The sequence below is a fragment of the Cygnus atratus genome, chromosome 1 (genome assembly GCF_013377495.2).
Source record: "Cygnus atratus isolate AKBS03 ecotype Queensland, Australia chromosome 1, CAtr_DNAZoo_HiC_assembly, whole genome shotgun sequence".
Taxonomy (NCBI): Eukaryota; Metazoa; Chordata; class Aves; order Anseriformes; family Anatidae; genus Cygnus; species Cygnus atratus.
The window spans coordinates 16802959-16824492 of NC_066362.1; the positions used below are offsets into that span (position 1 = coordinate 16802959).

At 33.7% G+C, this 21534-nt stretch overlaps 1 protein-coding gene across 3 annotated transcripts in view; it reads left to right on the forward strand.

The window, feature by feature from the left end:
* Window positions 1-21534, forward strand: part of TBC1D22A (TBC1 domain family member 22A) — a 174696-nt gene that overhangs the window by 32533 nt on the left and 120629 nt on the right. For all 3 annotated transcript variants that reach the window (XM_035549298.2, XM_035549299.2, XM_050708281.1), the window contains exons 6-8: window positions 3184-3312; window positions 4271-4333; window positions 7135-7249. In XM_035549298.2, the coding sequence (XP_035405191.1) occupies window positions 3184-3312; window positions 4271-4333; window positions 7135-7249 (307 nt within the window). The remainder of the gene's footprint in view (window positions 1-3183; window positions 3313-4270; window positions 4334-7134; window positions 7250-21534) is intronic.

The following is a 21534-nucleotide window of genomic DNA, read 5'->3' on the forward strand; positions in this document are numbered from 1 at the left end:
AAGTGGATTTTATTTTCAAGACGCTTCCAGAATTGTTCTCAGCTTTTCCTATGTAATTCGTACCATGATGTCTTATCTGCTAAGTGGTCCTTGATTAATGCATTTTGGAAATGTAACAACTAGTCATTAGGTAATCATTAATTTTCTATGCTTTAAAGCAGTAGCTTGTTTCATATTTTTTCTGTAATAGGGAAGAAAAACTGCCTTGGATATTCATGGTCACAAGCTCCGTGATGCTTTTCCTAATATTATTTATTTTTTTAGTGTCATGAGTTGTTTAAATATATGTTACTTATGTCCCAGGTAAGAGGGGTAATGTGGTCATCTTCTGTGTTGAAAGGTGCACTGGGAACTGCTGGGGAAATGAATATACAAAAGCAGAGCTGCTTTGGTTAAAGATTGGTTGCAGAAATCAAAGAAAGACCAGAAAGTCAAAAAAAAAAAAAAAAAAAAAAAAAAGCCAAACATAACTTAGAGCTTAATTAAGGCTGGTTTTGTTTGTTTTGGAATTGCTCAGAATTTTTATGTCAAAAGCCCAAAAAATGATTTATCTGGGGGACTGATGATGATTAGTAGTATCTGAGGTAGAAAGTATTTGTCATATTTGTTAAATCAGTATTGAAGTTGAAATTTATAAAATGTGGTTTTGAAAACTATTCAGTTAAGGTGTTGTTTAGTCAGGAGGGTAATAGTGTTAAAATATTTTATGAAAACGGTTTTTCAAAGGGAAAGTATATTAAAATCAATATAATGCTGAGGGGCTATTGCTGTCATGTCTACTGGTAACAGTATGTAAACATACATGATTTATTTCTAAAATATAGGAAAAAATCAGGCATTGTGTACCTAAACAGCAAGCAGAACTATTCAGGCCCACTTCTCTTTTGAATACCAAAGCTAAATATATGGTTACCTTGGAGAGAAATTAATGAGTAAACAGATTAAACTCTCTACCAATTTATGCCCTGATGATATGTTGCAATCCTTTCCAACTTTTAAAAATAAAACCTAATTTGTAAAGTGAATGGGAAACGGGACACGTCCAATTGAAAGATGGCTTCGGTCTTTGAAACTGAATAATGGCAAAAAGTCTGTTGCTGAGAAAATATTGGTGTCCTCGGAACAATCACATTTGATCTCACAAATGAATTATTTTCTAATGGAGCTAAGATATCCTACAGGAAAAAAAAAATCAAACCACTGAGAATAAATGGGAGGCAGAATTCAATATTTAACTAAATACAAAGCACTGGGACAGCATATTAAATGTCGGACTGAATCTCGAGGCAAAAGTTAAGCTGATGCGATGTAGAAATACCCAGAATCAGATGTAAGACAGTACATCTTAAAAGAAACGGTTTTGCCAAAGTACCTGTTAAACTATCTGGAATGTAATATCGTTTGCACTTAATCCCTTGTTTTCTTAAAAGAAGAAGAAATTATAATACACAGCATAACATTTAAAATTCTTTTAATGCAGACATCTTTACATAAATCTATTCATGTTCTCGTATGATGTATTTTTTTTTTGTTTTAAGCAAAACAACATAGAATTGTAATATGATGTTTCATTGCCATAGGAGAGTAACTCAACCAATGTATTTATTCCCGACGTGGTGTTTAGTTCTGTTGTATAATCAACAGTTGTAGAACGTTAGATTTATCCCATTTTTGCTTGTTAAGGACTGTATAAGAAAGTTGTTTTGGTAGTTAAATATGTAGCATCTTAATAGTTACTTGCACTGGCTGTGACTCATTGTTTAAGTGCAAGTCTGTGCTGCACTTCTAGTATCAAATTCCGTGATGTTATGAGGATTTATTTATTTATTTTTAAGCAAACATATGGCTGACAAATTCGCTTTCTCTCTTATACTAATTACCATTAGTACGATGACAGCTGAAAATGTGGAAGGATAATTTTTGTAATACTGGCAAGAAATAATTTAATTTGACTTGAATAGTCAAGAAAGATATATGAATCTTTTTTTTTGGATGGCTAGGTCTCTTAATCCCATTTATGTTTAGAATAATTTTTCTATGAAGTATTTTTTTTCAAGCCTGACATGTAAAATATGAATTACCTTTCTTTTTTGTAATGTTATGTTTGAAATCAAGCTGCATATGAGAAAGTATTAACTATTCTTGGATGTTCAGGAAACTTTTAGGCAGCCAGGTACATGAATAATGGTGTTTCTAATATGTTCTGTTTATATAATAACTGAACATTTAATAACATCAATATTTCCTTTCTTAAAATGCTGAAATGCTAACCTGAGACTGCTGTTTTTAAATGAAAGGTAGGCTGAGATCTCAGAAATAGGGATCAAACTGGACAGAACAGGAAATAAGAATGGATTTTTTTTGGGAGAATGGGATCTTCAGATAGATATGAAGATGAGTTCAAAGAAGAACAACTCAGATATACGTTAAGTGCAAAATCCATATATCTGACATTGCTTCATTACCATGCCAATACTTTTTGAAAAATAATATTTATAGATTGATTTTAGGAAAAAACTAGAACTGTATAGCTCGTGTCTTTATATCTAAGAGCCCAGGTACTGTTGTTTATGCCAAAACTTTTCACAACCTGTTGAGAAAATGAAAACTTGAAATTAATTTTTTTGTGATCTAAAGGAGTGAGATAAACTACCTAGAATATTTTAAGGCTTTAGAATAAATACTCCATTGTATTATGAGGTTAACTCTAACTTAAACATAAGTATATTTGTAAATGTAGATCATTCCTACCTTAAAGCAACTGAGACACGTTTTGTTTAAAAATTGAATAAAATTTGCTCCAATAAGGGCCATGTGGGAATGCAGAAATTAATGAACTCATGTAGCATTACATTTTTCTGAAATTATTTGTTTTGACCTTTTCTCTTTGAAAGGCAAACGTCTTAGAATTCTTGATGAGAAATTGCTTTTTAAAGGTGAAAAACTTGAAATGTGTTCTTAAAAAAAAATGCCAGTTTTTAGTAATGTGTTGGTTTCTGAACTTCTGTATTCAGTTAGAATGATTAGAAAACTGATTTGCTAAGGTATTATTCAGATTCAAATCGGACTGCATTGTACTACATTTATTCATTAGCTTTCCTGTTGCATATTATCAAATGCTAACTGTGCTTTTCGTGAAGCAAAGAGTAATATCCTTTTCATTTAACTTTTTTTTTTTTTCAGGGTTATCTTCCCGCGAATGTGGACCGAAGAGAAAGCACTTTACAAAGAAAACGGAAAGAGTATTTTGCTTTTGTTGAGCAATACTATGATTCTAGAAATGATGAGAGTCACCAAGATACCTATAGACAGGTAGAACACCTACTGAAGTGACTTCTACCTACATGAGATCTGTTAAAGAACTTGAAGAGATTATTTTTGAAGTTTGTTATTGTTTTTATGTATCTACTAAATCTTACTTCATAGTCAGCTTTCCTATGCTTTAGAAGCAAAATTAATTTAATTTGTTTCAAAATATGAAATATTTTGACACTTAAAATAGTGGATTTCTTTTAACGTCAGCTTTTGTCATGCCATGCTGCATGGCTGTACCACACGGACATTCTTCAACATTCAAGCATAATGGGGTTTTGAAAGCATTCATCTCCTCAGACCCTCCTTCAAATGAGTGAGAGGATGGTACAGAGGATATCTAACTGTTCCTTGTTGGCTCCATACTTCTGCTTAAGAAGTTGAAACTGTGTGGTGTGTAATTCCGATAAGTGTGTCAAAATTTCTTTCCTCCCTGGATAAGCGGATAACTGTTCTTCAAGTTTTGTATTTAAATGATTAGTTTGTATCACTAAATATAAACTAAACTATCCTACATATTCTTTCCTAAGGAAGGCTAAAGCGGTGATCTTTCTTCTGCTTCAAGCCTGATCTTTAGTAGCAAGAAGTATACACAATGTCTGTTGAACATGGCTTTACATATGTATGTGTGTTGTTAGATGTAGTTACACTGAGGAAAAGAGTATTGCCAATAAGACCATAATTTGCAAGCAATCAAAATTGATGTAAGGATCTTAAAGCATTAAAGGAAATTCTATGATTTTTTGTCTGATTAATAGATTAGATAATAATGACTTAAAGATTTAGCCCTTTATTTTTTGAACTACAGTAAATTCACGTTATTCCTAAAATAATGAGACAGTGTATAAATAACAGTGTAAAACCACAGGATTTTTTTTTGTTATTAAAAAAGCTTTTTTGTTATTTAAAAAGTGTGCTGTTGTCTCCTTTTACATGATTCTTGTTTCTGTCCAATTAGATTCATATAGATATCCCACGCATGAGTCCTGAAGTTTTAAGACTTCAGCCCAAAGTAACAGAGGTAAGAATTATATCTAAATAATATGGTTTTTAGGTAACCCATTTTATTAATGAATCTTGTATCACATTAAGTAATTTGACAACAATTGCTGTTTTGGCTTGAGAACTAACATAAAGTCCAAAAAATGAAAATGCATAAGTACAGTACATAACAATGAAGGCATGAGTAGTAACAGGAAAAACATTAATCTTCTGCTTCGAGTCTGTTGGTTTCTTCTTCTGTTTTGTGCTTTTTACTCTTTTTTTGCCTTTTATATATGTTGTTAATATTTTTTTTAATTAATTCAGAGCATAGTTCCTGTGGTTCTCTGCATTTGTCAAAATCATTCAAGATCTGGAAGCTCTTACCATAAGAGTATTCCACTTAAGAAATTATCTTATACTTGAGTTTAGGAAAAGTTGTTTTGAATTTGATGCTGTGTGGAAATAACTCATTATTAGATCTTCATTTTAAATTAATTTTAAGTATTTATTTCTATGGGAGTTGCGTAGATTGGGGAGGGGATAGTGGGAGTTGGAAAGAGAAGGGTATTGTTGGAGTGAGAAGCTAAAAGACTGAGAATAAATAGCATCACTTGAAAGGGGGAGAGAGGTATTGGAGGTCTTCCCACATATAGTTCAATCAAGTTTGTTGGACTTTCATGTTATAAATACTTTATTTTAATAAAGATTAGTGATTGTAATGTAGGTTTAGTCAATGTGATTAGTCAAAGTGCAGTAGTGTGTAATTTTATTTTCAGTTTCTGTGTTCTCTTTAAATGAGTTTGATTGAATAGAATAGTGTATGCCTGTGCATTTTCCCTTCTATGCTTGCATTGTATGGGAGAAATAATTTCAAGGAAACAAGATTGAAAAATACTTTATAAAATCGTCCCCACCTCTTTTATTGGTTAAGGAGAAACAAAAGCAAATTCTAAGAAGCTTTCATGATTAAAACTTTGGGGGGTTTTGGAGTTCCTCCGAGGTGGCAAAACACATAAGAAATTCAAAATATGCATTTAAGCTAATGAATTCTTCTTTGATGTATATGAATATAGTTCTTACTGTTGCGATGAATGGGAGTTAAATTCAAAGGAGAGTAATTGATAGGTAATGACAACTCTTGAGATGTAGTGGTTCGTACTAGAAGTTATTCCGGTTTCTGTTGCTGGTTTGGAAATCAAGAAGGAAACCTTTTGGGAAAGTGACCTTTTTAATGAGTGCTATTTGAACACAGTGATGAGTGCTGTATAGAAACTTAAATCAGACTGCCTTTCAGGTATTCAGTGCTCATTTTTTTCTATTCAAAGCAGTAAATGAAACTTCATGAAAATGGGTAGGAAATTGAAAACACTATTTCAGTGTGTATTTGTTGAATTTCTGATTAGATGCATTTGGGGATATTAAATCTGGTATGCCAATTACTAAGTAATCCTTGCTGCTTAATAATTTGCTGCTCAAAAAAAAATGTAATAACCCTTCTCTATACCTTAGTTTTCACAGCTGGATTTTAAAAATGCTTTGAAATCCATAGGCATCTCAGTTTGCAATGCAAACTATGTATGTTATCAGGTTCTGAGGAAAAGGAAAGTTGCTATTACAAATTTGGAGCTAAGCTAACGAAAATTTGAAGTGAGATGGAACAGAAATAGTAAAAGCTTCATAAACTACACTTCCTATTGTGTCAATTCAGGGCACGTCTCTTGCGAGTGGTCTTGAAGCCTGAGCATTCGCTGACTTCTGGGGTTGCAGCAAACTCTACCTTGGGGTCTTTACAAAGTCTTTCCCTTTTTATTAGTACTGAGGCCTGCTCTTAAAAGTGATGCAGTCCTTTTGTTTGATGAGCTCTCCTCCATCTGCCCTGCTTCCCCGCCCACCTGCACTCTGGCTTTTTGGCAGACCTTCCAGAGAAGGAGCAAACTTTATTTCGCCTCAGAAGATTATGCCTGATTGAGTACCAGTAATCAGAGCAAAACATGTAGCAGCTTTCACTGTGCTGCTCATTTGCAGTTTTCCAAAGAAACATAGCACTTGCAGAAGCAAACAGTTAAGAGGAGATACAACCTGACGCAGACCTAGATGATGTTGGACATAGGTTCTGTGATTCTTCTGCTTCGTATTCTTCTCACGTTGCCCTTCCCATAGTCAGACTGTGCATGTTGTGGCCTTTGGAGCTTTTGCAGATCCTAAGCAGTGTACGGTTAGAAGAACTTAGTGGATGGGGCTATGTGGTAAGGGAGATGGTTGCCTTCTTTCTACATTCCTGATTTTTCAGATGTTTTATTAACCAGCATACCTGCTTCTGAATTCTAAAGCTCTATGCTGCCATATTAGGCAAACGTAACCATTACAGAGTTTTTATTGGACATGTTACTAAAAAAAATTAATTGTATAAAGTACTTCTTTTTGTTACCTAGCAACAAAAGGGGTACTGTATTGATAAAATATTGGTCTCAAAGAGATGAATGGTCATGGAAAAATGATTTATTATTTCTGTATCATGAAGAAAGGAATTTTATATTATTTGAAAAGCTCCAGTGAATAAGTGCTGCTCTGTTGTAACTACTGTAACTGAATTATATGCAAGGCTGGTTTTAACATGTGCTAATACCCTGAAAATGTTTTCTTTTAAATAACTGAGAAACTTAATTAACATTGGCAGTTAATTATGAATACAATCATTCATGTATTCTTTTATAAGTGTATTTTTATACTTGTAACTCTGTGATATCAAATCTGTCCTTGTATACTTTTCCAGTATGTTGTTTAAAATGTGCTCACCACTTGATAAATTATCTGATAGTTTCTTTAATTCTTTTTCAGATCTTTGAAAGAATTTTGTTTATCTGGGCTATACGTCATCCAGCCAGTGGATATGTTCAGGGCATAAATGATCTTGTAACTCCTTTTTTTGTAGTCTTCGTTTGTGAATATATAGGTAAGATTTATCATAATACTGAATTATGAATTGGTACTGGTTTTAGGACAGCACATTTGTTTTAATATGAATATCAATTTGGATTAGCTAATCCAAGTATAATTAGAGACATGAATTCTATTATTATAAATATTTGTAATTATAAATCTGTATGGTTCTCTTGAATATACACTGACAAGCAATCAGATTTTGTGTAAATAGTCAGTAGAGTTTAGGTACTTATCAGATATATGTCCAAAAAAACGCCCACAAACAAACCTACCCAGCCAACCAAACCAACCAACCAATCAAAAACCATCTGTAGAAGTTGCAGGCAGAGTTGTGTTTGTCAGATATGGAAGCTGGCAAAAGAAGGGCAATCCAGCTTTTGCTTTCATCTTTATTTCTTAACTGCAGATGTAGTTAAGAAGTGCCTCATTCGTCACTCCTGATCCTTTCTTTTTCATTTCATTTCTTTCCTCTAATTCACAAGTTTTTGTGAAAAATTTAAATTGTATATGAAATAGTGGGAAAAAAAGTCACTACCACCAAAACAACAACAACAACAAAAAACATACCAGCCAAGCAAAAAAAGAAACAAAACAAACAAACAACCATGAAACAAGGAAACCTTTTACCAAGTGGCAGAAAAATGAAGGTAAAAGGAACCTAATAAAGTGGATCCTTGGCTGAAAGAATGGCAAGCTGGAACTGGGGACTGAAAATTAATGCAGCAGTAATCAAACTTCTGGGGCTCTAATACCAGTAGTAGCATACATTGATGAATTTCTGCTGAGTTAGCGGCCATACATGTGATTATACTTCTTGCAAACTTTTCTGTTTAGAAAACTGGTTAAATGCTCGTCTCTTACTAGAACGTTATTGATGTTTTGCATTTATAGGTTAGTATTTAAATTTTTATGAACATTAAGAGTATGGCTAATCATTAGCAATAATTCAATTGACGTTTAACAACAACTCATTAACAATTATAACTGTGGATGTAAAAGGTATAGTAAAAATGAATAGTAAAAATGACAATAGTTTGAATTAAAACTATTTCATTGCATTTCTGTTTGTCATACACACATACAATGAAAACAATGCTTATATGTAATCTTGAGCAACATGTTATCTCGCTACTGCAGTGAGTCTCTATATAGGTGATTCTTCATTTCCTACCTTCTCTATGCAAGGTACCCATTGGTGTCTTAATCCAGACTGATTAGATTTAATGAAGGACAGATTATCCTTGAGTGGATGAAAGATTATCCATCGTTTACACGGCAACACCTCTTGCTTTGTTCATTTCTTGTTTCATAGGGGGACATTTCATTGCTAAGCAACTAATGAGAACTACTGCTGTTTACTCCCTAATCATCTCTTAAGTAGGGTAGGAGCCTACTCCTGAGAGTACTTGCAGTTTCTGCCTTTTCCTCCCTCATTTGACAGATAATGAAAATGTTCTTAATGATCCTAGAACAGTAGGATCTCTAGTAGACTTTAGGGTTGTTAATTGAAATAAGAAGCTCAAATGAGATGTGATTAGAGAATTGATATTCCATGTTAAATAGACCATTTAATTAATATGGTAAATAAGTTTGTCTTTACCACCATCTTACATTTGGAGACCCTGGTGATTGTTAATGTACTTGCCAGCTTGTCAGTATTTTCATATCAGGGAGCAGAGCAATTCCAGTAAATTTCCACTGAAGAAAGACAAAACTTGAAGACTAACAACCGTAAAAGATGTATGCCATTGAAAAGGTGTAAATCTCAAAAAGCTGTATTCTCAAAGTAAATTTAAAAGCTAATATCTATCTAGTGAGAACATTACTGAAATAAACACATTTTCTTGAATATAGTAGTGGTCCTGGCTAAGTGCTAACAGTGGTTATTTCAGCAGTGATGTACAGAAACATTCCAAGATTTGTCTTTAAATAGTGTTTTGATTTGAGTCTTTCTCATGTAGTCAAGTTGCACTGAGTTATACATTCAAGTTAAAATGAAGAGTGTATTTTACTTTAAACCTGAAATGGGGGCATAACATTTCTGAGGTACTTCAAAAATCCTGAGGTTCGTAGTAAAATTATAGAAGTATTCAAAACTATATGAATAGTTTGTATGAATTGTGCTTAAATAATTTAGATAAAAATAAATGCAGTATTGCAGGTTTCCTGGCAAAGTGGTTAATCTATTAGTGTATTTAATATTTGTTCTATTAATAACCTGTTTTCCCTTAGATTTTTTTTTACTCGAGTTCGTATTTCTTGCTCTGATTTTAAAGTGAATGTTGGTATGTTGGAACCTTATATTGCTTTATTTGTTGCTTTCCTTTGACTATTGATTTTTGATTTTTTTCTCAGTTTAACTGAAACCTTTGTGTAGCAGTTCTGAATTACTTGGGTCTTGATTGATCTTGTTGAAAGTGATAAAAACTTTTTACTTTGAGCTCTTCCTGTAACAAAAAAAAGAGGTTGTAAGGTTTACTAAAGATTAATAATAGGTTATTATTATTAATAATGCCATTAATAATAAATCTGTGCTGATTAGGTCATTTCACAGTATATCCTGATGGTGCTTACACACAGTTATTTGTGGTTTAGACAGTTATTTTATTGAGAGGAAAGTCCTATTTATTTTATCTTTATGGCAAGTATGAGAGACCTTAATCCTTCATCTCACATAACAACTGTGACGTATTTATTCTGGTGATGGGAATCTCTCTGCTCTGATACAGACATTCAAAACCCCATTGGAAAAATGTCACTGAAAAACTTTTGAAGATTGAAGTGACATGTGTGGAAGTGATAACTTAATTGCGTAGCGACATTTCTTTTCATTCAAATCTGAATGCCAAAAATCAGATTCATGGATATTTTTTATTATAAGGATCAAAGTCATAGATGTTTTGCTGGTTTATTACAGCTTGAAGTACCTAATTTTAGTATGTGGTTTCACGCATTTGGAATAGGTCGAGTGACTGAATGTAGGAATTGAATATTTTAAATGCTGAGAGTTTTCTTTCAACCTTTCCAGCAGCATAAGTGTGACGAAAGAGCAATTTGGTAATATCTTACTAGTTCCCCAGAACTAGTAAAGGCAGAGTACTGTAACATTTTCAGCAAGATAAAACTTGGTTGTCAAACCCAGCCAAGATAGGCACAAATATAGTAGAGTTAGACTAGCATTTCTGGTATAAATTAGGAGGAGAAGGAATTTAAAACATATTTTTTGCTTGTTTGTTTTTTGTTTTAAATGCCAGGTAATTGCGTATGCTGATTTCATTTAAATTTTTTTTTCCATTGAAAAATGTTAGAGATTTTTTAACTTATTCTGCCATAATAAGCAACTTCTTGGAATTTTTAACATTACATTATCGCTCCTAACCTCTTATATGACATATCACTATTATAACCTGCGTTTTTAGAACAAATGCTAATTACTTTTAGGGCAGTTTTCCTGGAGGCTCTGTGTCGTTGTAACATACAGGTTTATATCAAAATGAATCTCATCCATGTGGATACAATTTCAGAAGCATTTTTGTTAATGAGATGAGATATGCTATGTGACTAATGGCTGGTTACTAATGTAAGGTAGACGAGGAAATTTTATGCTGGATTGGAAGTCCTATTTCAAGCCACCAACCGTTGCTCTCTTTATACACCTTCTTGTTGCTTGGAGTTTGTGGTGATCTACAGGATCTAAATTGTTCCTAAATATTGCGCTGCACAGTTGCTTGTGATTTCTTGGAGTCACTTTCTTCATGGAGTCAGCTACATTTTTATTGCATCTAATGTTTCTGTAGTACATTTGCATTTCAGTAGTTCACTACTTGTGTGTGTATCTATAACCACACAGAGGACATGGATTTACTCACCATCCACAGAGACAAAAGCTCGGGAAAATCACCATCATAATAAGGATTTATGTGAGGGCACTGCTAAATGGGATGGCTCTGTGAGATCACTTTGCGACCTCTAGCAGTGTTGAATCAAGAGGGAATTAGGAGTTAGTAGCAAGTCAAGGGCAGAAAATAGAAAATTGAACACTATTATAGCATTTTATCGTTTTATGTTGGATAAAGAAAGTCAAGAAAAATCAGGCTGCTGAAGACTGGAGTGGTGATAGAGATCTTGCCTACAATCTCCTTGCAGTAGAGGAGCTTGAGAGAATTTGAGGATGCTCACAAGAACTCATGAACCGAAAACTTTGGAAATAGGGGGTCTTACACTTGTAAGTATTTTTCGTGTAATCTTAAATACTTTCGTAAAAGGCATTAAATGCAGTTTTGTTGCCCAGTGGTTTTTGTTTTTTTTCTAATTAATACTGCCATGACATTAGCCTGAAATAATTACTCCATAAATCCTAATGGATTTGGAAAGGGATTTAGTTCCAGAGCAATGTTACTGTGAGAACATAAAGGTTCATTGGGACTCCTTTACTTTTCTTTCCATTCCCTCTCATATGTCACAGAAAGTCTTTCGTGTCTTCCGTGTCACATTCCCTTTCTTGCCAGGCTGGAGGAGGCCTTGGCCAACGTGATCCTAGTGGGTGGCGTCCCTGCCAAGGGCAGAGGGGTTGTAGTTAGATGATCATTGAGGTCACTTACAAACTGAGCCAGTCTATGATGATTCTGTGATGATTCTGCCCTTAAAATGAGAATTTGTACTGATCATTGCTTTCTTTCCTTCCTTTTCAGCATAGCTGCTGAAAATAATTAAATTTTAAACCATTTATTCTGATTTTTCATAGTTCATTGAATGCTGTATCTAAAATCCTGATTTTCATAATATAATTGAAGTAATGTTTCAGAACATTGCATCATGGTTGTATCTGAGGTAATTCCTCAATGTTTGTTTATAGGGTATGAAAAAGATGTTACTTTACCAGAGATTTTTTTTCCAGAGTTGTAATATTTATGTAGTAAATAAATCTGTTTAGAATAAAACTGGATTTCTCAATAACAAGGCAGTAAACCAGAAAACAAAGGGTATTAACCCAGTGACTCCAGATAGCTATTAGAAGATTTTTCCTGTACTTAGGCGATTAGAAAGTAAAATTTTAACATGCATTGTTTTTCTTAAAAGACCAAGGTGAAACCTTGATTGCTGCAGTATTTAAAGTAATTTGAGATAATTAATTTTCCTATCTAAACACCTTTCTTATTTAATTCCACCAATTTAGTTGTCACTGGAGAATTACAAATAGGGCTCGTGCATTGGCTTTTGAGGTGATAAAGTAGAAAATACTATTTGTAGTTATTCTACGAACTATAGAGCTATAAGTGAAGTAATGGGATGCTTTCCCCATCGCTCTTATAGGCCCTCCGAGAGGTTGAAGACTGACAGAATCATCCTTGCTCTCTTCAGGTTTACCAGGACAGAAATACTGGAAAACTTCTCATCACAGAGCTCTCAGGAATATGAGGAGCTTCTTCAGTTTGAGAGATGAAAAGAGTGTATTTGCAATTTTTGTACACACTGGAACTTTTCTGATAATTTTGGCTTTACACTGTTTAACAAGGTTCCGATGTTTTAATGCTTTTTTTGTTCAAATAAATACCTTTTTGAACAACAGTGTATTAAAATATTTTTATTTACACATTTGATTGAAATGATTTATGAGACTTAAACTAAATTTACGTAAAAGCACTGACATGTGAAGCATAATTGACATTTTAACATCTGTTTTTGCAAGTTGAAAGTATTAAGAAAATATTTTCTCATTTTTCCTCATTGTAAAACTTTCATGAAAAACTATTCAAAATATTTAAATCACTCTTCTATCATGTAAAAATTCAATGCCGTAAGTTCCATTTAATCACATTAAATTTTCTATCCTTAATGCAAATCACCAGTAATATAGTTTGCATATACAAAAATGTGTTACAGTGCTGCTTCTTGACAATTTGTATGACATTTTATAGTTATAGTCATTGTATTAAATGAAATTGACTGAAATTGTCATAAACATGACCTATATTCTATGAAATAGTCTTTAATAATTGAGTGAAATATTGCTATCTATGTGATTTAGTGGATAGGGGGATGGTGGCAGCCAAGAATGATGAAAGCTCACACAGTCTTGAAAATACTAACAGCCTTTTTCTTGTGGAGCCTCTGTCCTTGGAGATCTTGAAAGGCTGCATGGACGTGGTCCTGGGCAGCCTGCTCTGGGTGTCCCTGCTTGGGCAGGGGTGGGATCAGCTGGCCTCTAGAGGGCCATGCCAGCCTCAGCCATTCTGTGATTCTGTAATTCTGTCTTCTGCATAAGTCCCGAAAACATCATATGTTTGCCTCAGTAAAGATCTACAACATACATAATCAGGTCAGAGATCTAAAACTTTTGACTTACCTGTCAGTTCTTGGTGAAGCACTTCTCTCTTCTGTACTTTGACATATTAAAAAACATTCAGTATATGCATACATCCTATATATATGTATAAAACTGTAACATAGCACAGAAATTATTTAGCATTATCTCAGGTTGCTGTGAGATCGGCATTGTTCACTTCCTCAACTTCTAGGAATATGTTCCCCAACTCTCATCCTGTTGATAAGCCAGTATTGTCCAGTGACTGTATTTTGGAAGTGGTGCAGAATAGCTGAAGAAATAGAGGACTGTGATGAGTAAAGTAAGCAGAATTTGAATTTGTTTTTAGATGATGATGCCACCTTCTTGCTTTGTACTATGGAAAAGGAGAACAGGCTCCTCAAATAAGCAGAGGCATGTGTTGTGCATGTTCATGGTGCTGAGGTCATCATACTTCTATATCAGTCCTCTGTGTGTACTGTCTGGCAGCTGGACATGATAGGTGCTTGAAATAGTGTCTTAACAGGGTCTTTCCTAACTCCATAAATAGCCTTTATGGAGTTAAATCGTATTTTATCCTGTTTCTTTCTTATGGTTTGGCTTGTTCTGCTTAATTTAGGAGCTTCGTGAGACCTCTTACAGGTCTTATTTCTTCCTTATTTCATATTGTACCACCTATCAGAGTCCTCAGTTGGAATTCAAGCATTCTTTTTGTTTGGAGAGTACTAATTACACCACTTTTGAGTCACTGCAGTTTTTAGACTAATATTTGTAGGCTGTCAGGATTGATCCTTGTGAAGAAACAGTGTATTCTAAGAAGTTGTAGTCACTTTCAAATACATGTATATTCTACTGTGATTCAGACTTTTTTTCATTCATATATTCACCTAATATTTCAGAGGTGTTGTAATGAAAAAAAAATCAAGTTTTCTGCAGGTAAATTGCATTGCATCAAAGGAGATAAAAATGCAAACAAAGTTTAGTGTTTTTAGTGCTTTAAAAAGGCCTTAGTACTCTTTTGAAGCAATTGGCTAGACTGTATTTTTCAGCTGTTCGTTTGTTTTTATGTATGTCTCGCTCAAGAAAAATGAACCATACACAAATGTCTAAGCAATTTTCTTTATTAATAAAGTTTTTCAGGCCTAATTTGGCAAAGAAATTTTACTATTTTATGTCCTATTGACTGTAATCAAGTAGGAGAATCCATGTGAAAACTTAGTCGTGAATTGTTTGAATTATTTTTCAGCTAGCAGTGCCATAATATACTGCTGGGTCTAGGGTCAGTTAATAGAGCAGTATATTTGGCGGCATTGTAAACAGAACCGTAAGGAATATGTGAACAGTACTAAAGAGGACATCTTATGCTTAACTTTTAAAGTCTCAGGGAATGAGGGGAAGATGAAGGAAGGCAAATACAATGGAAGGACTTGTGGAATGCAGATGATTTTTAATGGATGGCAACGAACTAAAAATTGTCTTTAATCTTTTGATCCTTTCATTTTTATATTTGGATATTATTTACTTGGAAAAAATCATCTATATCTTTCAGCCTGACTTGCTGGTGTATTTCTTACTTCCAATTTGACTAATCCTGTAGTGAGCATTTAGTTCTGACTTAGAGCTGTATAACTATTTCAATTAAGGACTATTTTTTCACCTGGTGTACTAGTAAAAGCACTAATAAATACAGCTGGGCTTTAGCCAGGTATGCACTTTGTGTGGCTTTCTAGTAACAGAGTTTATTCACTACTATTTTTCCCTAGTTGTTCAACCTACTGCAAGCCAAGTGATGACATTTGGTACCAAATACATGAGTGTATCTGCATAACCTCTCTCTGAATCTACTTCAGTCAAAATGAGGTGATTTATCTATTTAATTAATAGAATTTTAGCTAGTTTTTCTAACCCATTTCGTGCTACTGGTATGTCTTGGGAATCAAGTAACTTTGAGAAGGTGTTAATAATGAACAGCCGAGCACACATGCACAGGTAACAGTTTGGTGTAGTTGTGTGATAGTATATTGCTATATGTATTTAATTCAATGATATATTGGGTTCCCAGTAAGGGCTTTGAACTGTGTAAACTCAATTGAGTGATACATGCTGTAGAATTCATCTTCTTCCACATTCCAGTTGCTGTTTCAAGAGGTTAATGTACCTTGCCTTCATTTTACCGCTCTTTTAACTTAACAGTGGAGCTGCATATTTGAGTAATTCCAAATCAAGTTTAGGTGGACTGAAATGGATTTGTTTGCCGTGTGCTTAGATCACCCAGCTGAAACGGGGCTAGTTGCTGTCAAAATGGGTAGTTTTACTTCCTCTTTTCCAACCACAAACCTGCATTCCTGTCTCCCATCTTTGGTCAATATTGACATTTCTCTAGCACAGTGGACCAGTTCATAGAATCATTCAGGTTGGAAAAGACCTCTAAGATCATCTAGTCCAACCTTTAACATAGTACTGACAAGTCCACCACTAAACCATGCTACGAAGTTCTAAATCTACACATTTCTTGAAGCCACCAGGGATGGTGGCTCAAACGCTTCTCTGGCAGCCTATTCCAGTGCTGCACAACACTTTCAGTAAAGAAATTTGTCCTAATACCGAACTTAAACCTCCCTTGGTGCAACTTGAAGCCATTTCTCCTTGTCTTATCACTTGGTGCTTCAGCTAAACCGGCAGGAAACTAGACCCAAAACAAAATGAATAATTTAATCTATGGGATCAGAGGTGAATATCAGTGTTGATAGGGGGATAGGAGCAAGTTAGGAAAGGAGGGGGTAGCAAGATCTCTGCTTAATGCCAGGTAAATCTTAGATTGCTATCGCTGCTTTATTAAGCTGCACCCTCATAAGAAGTCTTTATGAATACTGCTTATTTTTCACTTAAGTTAGGAAGTACTCATAAAAGCATCTCAACAGATGGATGTAGGCTATGGTAATCTGCATTTCTAGCATATTTACTTTCTATTACTGTCTTTAATGATCTCTATTGTTATTACAATTGACAGTACTCTTAAAAAATAAATCCGTCTCATACACCTTTGTTTCAATTTTGTTTTCACTCTTAAACATACTGTCAAATTTCCAAGCTAATTAATGGTTCATCTGATATGTTGGATATATGGTCTACTTAACAGGCTTTTTTTGAGAAAAATTTGAGACTGAACACATTTTTACAAATAATTGTGATCAAGCACTTTGCATATAAATTTTGTAGTTATCAGTTTCAACTTCAAGGATATTTTAAAAAGTTGGGGGGGGAGGGAGAAAGAAAGGGGGGAGGGAGAAAAAACAGATGCACAAACATTCATTTTGTTAATTCCCCTGAAAGTCTTTATTTTTGCTTTGACTATTTTGAACATGCAGAGGTTTTTATTTTACAATTACTTGGATTGTTTAGGTAAGATTTATAGTTGACTTTGCTGTTTAGGAACTCAAAGTTATATTCAGAACCTCAAGATATCACAGAATCATCTAGGTTGGAAGAGGCCTCCAAGATCGCATAGTCCAACCTCTGACCTAACACTAACAAGTCCTCCACCAGACCATATTGCTAAGGGCTACAGCTAAACATCTTTTAAAGACCTGCAGGGATGGCGACTCAACCACTTCCCTGGGCAGCCCATTCCAATGCCTAACAACCCTTTTGGTAAAGAAGTTCTTCCTAATATCCAACCTAAACCTCCCCTGGCACAACCTTAGCCCATTCCCCCTCGTCCTGTCACCAGGCACGTGGGAGAATAGACCAACCCCCACCTCGCTACAGCCTCCTTTAAGGTACCTATTCTTGCTTGAGGCTTTCAGCTCTTCTAGATCTCTGTGTATCTGGACAGAATGAATAGAAATCTCTGCTTTCCAAAGCAGTCTAAGCTTTGCCATATTATTTGCTTGTCTTATCATATGTGGAATTGCTTTTACCGTTACTTCTGTCACGTCTCCTATGAACTAAGTTTTTCTGAAGTAGTTCCATCGATCTTTATAACCGAAGTGTTTGAAGTCTCATCAGAGTAAAGGAATGGAGGAAACTCCAGTCAACTTGAAGTCCATTAAAACAAAATCAAGTTCTTGAAACTCATTCACATAACCATATAAATTGGAAATTGAGAAGTTTTATTCTTATGAACTGGCATATGCTGAAAATTGTGAATGAAGTGTGGACTATAATAAAATATCCTCTTAGTGTGATTAAAGAAGTATGGTAGTAATAGTGATGAACATTTAGCTTATAAGAGTGTTATAGTTGAGGAAATAGGATGTTCCCATTGCTTCACTATCTGCCAGGGAAAAATTAAGTCACTTTAAATAAAACTTCTCATTGGATACTTTTTTAAAAAAGCACTGAGCTATCAGAATTGGAATAAGCCTAATCAAAGTTAAATTTTGCTGGCTGTGGTTAACAGCTCCTGTCAAAAGTGGAAAAGACATTAAAATTATTCTAATAAGTATATCCAACTGCTGAATTGCCTGTTATTTTTAGTTCTTTACCTAAGAGAAAATTAATGTTTTGAGTAATGGTATTCATTGCTCATGGTGTCTTATGAATTTCTGTTAAAAAAAAAAAAAAAGGATATCTTAGTCTCTTAGACTTTTCTTAGGCTTTTAAATTGTCTTCAGCAAAAAGGCATTCTATGCAGCTAACTATGATAACAAGAGGAATAGAACAGAAAAGTTAGACAAAATGGAAAATGGTAGATTTGTACTGAGTGTATTAGAAGTTGCTCAGACATTTCAACTTAAAAAACATAAATGATTTGTTATGAATATTCCTTCACAGGAGATTTTTGTTATATTAAAAAGAAACTTTTTCTTCCTTTGGGAGAGAGGGGAAAATATTCTTAAATACAAACAAACAAAAAATCAAATGTTTCTTTTTTGTTTGTCTGTTTTTGCATATGTCGGCATTATTTTGGTAGGTCTTCAAATAAAAAGGGATGTCTTCCATGTAGTAAAGAAGAAAATATCTGAGTAATTCAGACTTGGAATGTTAGAAAACGCTATTCCATTTTCAGAGTGACGTCTGAAGTAGGTGCACTCTGAACCCCGAAGCTGTCACTTTAACCTACCTAAATAATTATTTCAAAGCAGTGTTTTTGTACTTATATTGCTGTATTTTTATTGAAAGTGTGGTAAGCAACAGACATTTTTATCTCTGTTCTGGTGACAAGCTTTTTTTTTTTTTTAAAGAAGTGTCCAAAGGGATTAAGAAAGATTGGATATGGAGATAAGCTGTAAGAGCAACTACTGAAGGAACAAACACTAGCTCAGAGATTAAGCTAGGTGTCAAAACTGGGGATTTATCAGTCTTAAGATTTCTCTTGACTGGTAGTAATTACTTCCAGGTATCACTATTTGAATTCGTTGTATTTATCTTAAAGATGCTGCTGTATGACTGCCTTTCTTGTTATATAGAAAATTAAATGAAAATTTGTGATCTTTTTCTTTGGTGGCATGAGATAGTAACTGAAAAATTGCCAACTTCCATTTCATATACTTTTTTTTTTTTGAATCATTTATGTCTGTAAGCATAAGATTACCTTCTTACTCTTCCTAACATAATACCTTGTTCTAGTACAAAAATTTCTTACGGCTGTTAAAGCAAAAATAACTGGATTAGACTTCCATATACCTATGGCTTCCTGTTATCTGTTCTGCTCGTTATTGTGAGTGCAGATATTTTCAAGTAGACTTTGAGTTTTTTTTTCCTTTTTCTTTCTTCCTGTCATATTTTTTTTAATCTACATGCTTCCGTATCATCTGAATAAAGAGTATTTTGAGAATACTGTTGCATATGTTACAACTTGTGGCCCAGCCTTCACATCAATGTTTAAAAAAGGTGTGTTATTTTGTGATGTTTGATGTATACCCCTAGAATTAAAAAAAAAATAAAAAAAATAATGAAACTGATAATATGAATGTTACCTTAAAATAATAGATCTCTGGTAAGATTGAAATATCTTCTGTGGATTATTCTGTCTCATTTCAGAAAACAATTACAAAACTAATATTCTCGTACTGGGAGGAAGTCGTTAGAGTTTACTGAAAAGTGTTTTATTTGAAACTACAAACTGGAAATATTGCATCATAAGAATAAATGAAAAACAAAAACTTGAATAATGGTAGAAGAATTTAAATGGGATTGAAGAGATGCCAAAACATTTCTGCAGCTGTAAAAAGGAAAAAAATTGTGAAGAAGAAGAAAGTTAATTACAATTAATGTAACTATGGGAGAGCCATGTATTCCGAAGGGAGCTGTGTATTTTAGTTTTGGCTTGTGCATTCCTTTTACTCTCCCCACGGTCTCCATATAGTTATAATTAATGATAATCTTTTATAGTGCAGAAGCACAGAGATGTTTATACTTGCAGATCTAAATCTTTTCAAGCATGCTTTCGAACAGACTGGGAAATGACTTTAATGGCTTTTGGTGTCCAAATATCACAACTTTGTGGGTTTATTATGAAGGAGCTCACAGGAAGAAAAGCTAAAAGAAGAGGAATTACTTAAGCAATGATAACATGTTGTACAAATTGTCAGGAGCTTAACATTCAAATACTGTTGATGCAGATCAGTAACAACTTAAGATCTATGAGAAGGTTTTCAAATTAAGATGACTCAGCACTTTAAACAGTTATAAACAGCTTTTTCTTTCATTTTAAATAACATGAATGGTTAATGTTTTAAAATATTCAAACCAATTCAAATACAGTTGTCAGAAATCTGTATGGTGAAATGGTTTTTAATTGAATAGGCTTTGCTTGCAGTTTAAATACAATTTCATTACAGTCATGGACAGGGAAGTAAAAACATCTTTTGTAAGTAATTGATCTTTTTTCATCAGCAGGGGGATTTTTTGCTTGTTACTAATTTGGGAAATCTGAAATTTTGAATTTCTACCATATTCTGTAAAAAGGATATTATAAAACAGAAGTGAAGAATTAGGTACTTAAGAAAACCAATGGCCAAAGAAGGAGAAAAACATTAAGTAATCAGTTTCATAGTAACAGAAAATGTTTAATGCTTTTGTAGCACATTGTTTTTTATTAAAAAACAAAACAACAACAACAAAAAAAACAGCAAAACATTTCTTTCAATTTCTTGACTTATAAATTGTCATTAGAGATACATTTCTGAACTGATTTACATGTTCTGTCTTTGGTTGATTATGAGATAAAGAATTACTTTCCTTAAATTACAGTTGTACTGAAATACATTGCCATTCTTACACTTACATAGGAAAGACATAAACTAAACTATTTTTGAGTAGCTATAGTTTTTTTGTTTTTTTTTTTTTCCTAGAGAAAGGATATACCCATGTTGTGTCATTTAATGATAAATACCTATATAGTATGTAAAAATGTGTTTGAATATCATGAGAAAAGCATGCAGATTTGGTTTGTTTTCCCCACAGGTAAACATTACAGTTTTCTCGGGGAAATTTATAAATTGCAGCAAAGTAAGGTAGTTAAGGAATGTACTCAGCAGTTAAGGAATATAAGAAGTACTGTAACCGTTGCAGTCAGAGTTCATCCTGTTCAAATATGCTTTTTAAAATTCAGTATCTGGCAATTTGAGCTAAAAAAAAAAAGGTACAAGTAGTGGATGGTACTCGTATGTTCTGTTTTAAATAAGGCAGTAAGTTTGTTAGATGCATTTCTTCCTTATTTGCTGTAATGATGTGGGATATAATGAAAAGGATGTGCTTCCTTATTTTGTAAGGACACTTGGCCAGTACTGTAGAACTTGGATTTGCAGCAAACTGCCACAATCATAGGCTTGTGCATAGGATGTCATGGAAAAGCAGTTATTTCCTCTGCCCTCCATTTTTCTTTTAGTTTGAGAATTTATTTTGATGTTCAGTTGAATGGTAGTAGTAGGTTAAAACATTTTTTTCCCATGAGGATGTGAATTTATTCTTACTTTGAGTTATTGTTGTATGTTGTTGAGCTTACTTGAGAGTGACAAATTTTTCAGTCTTTCATCCCTGAAAAA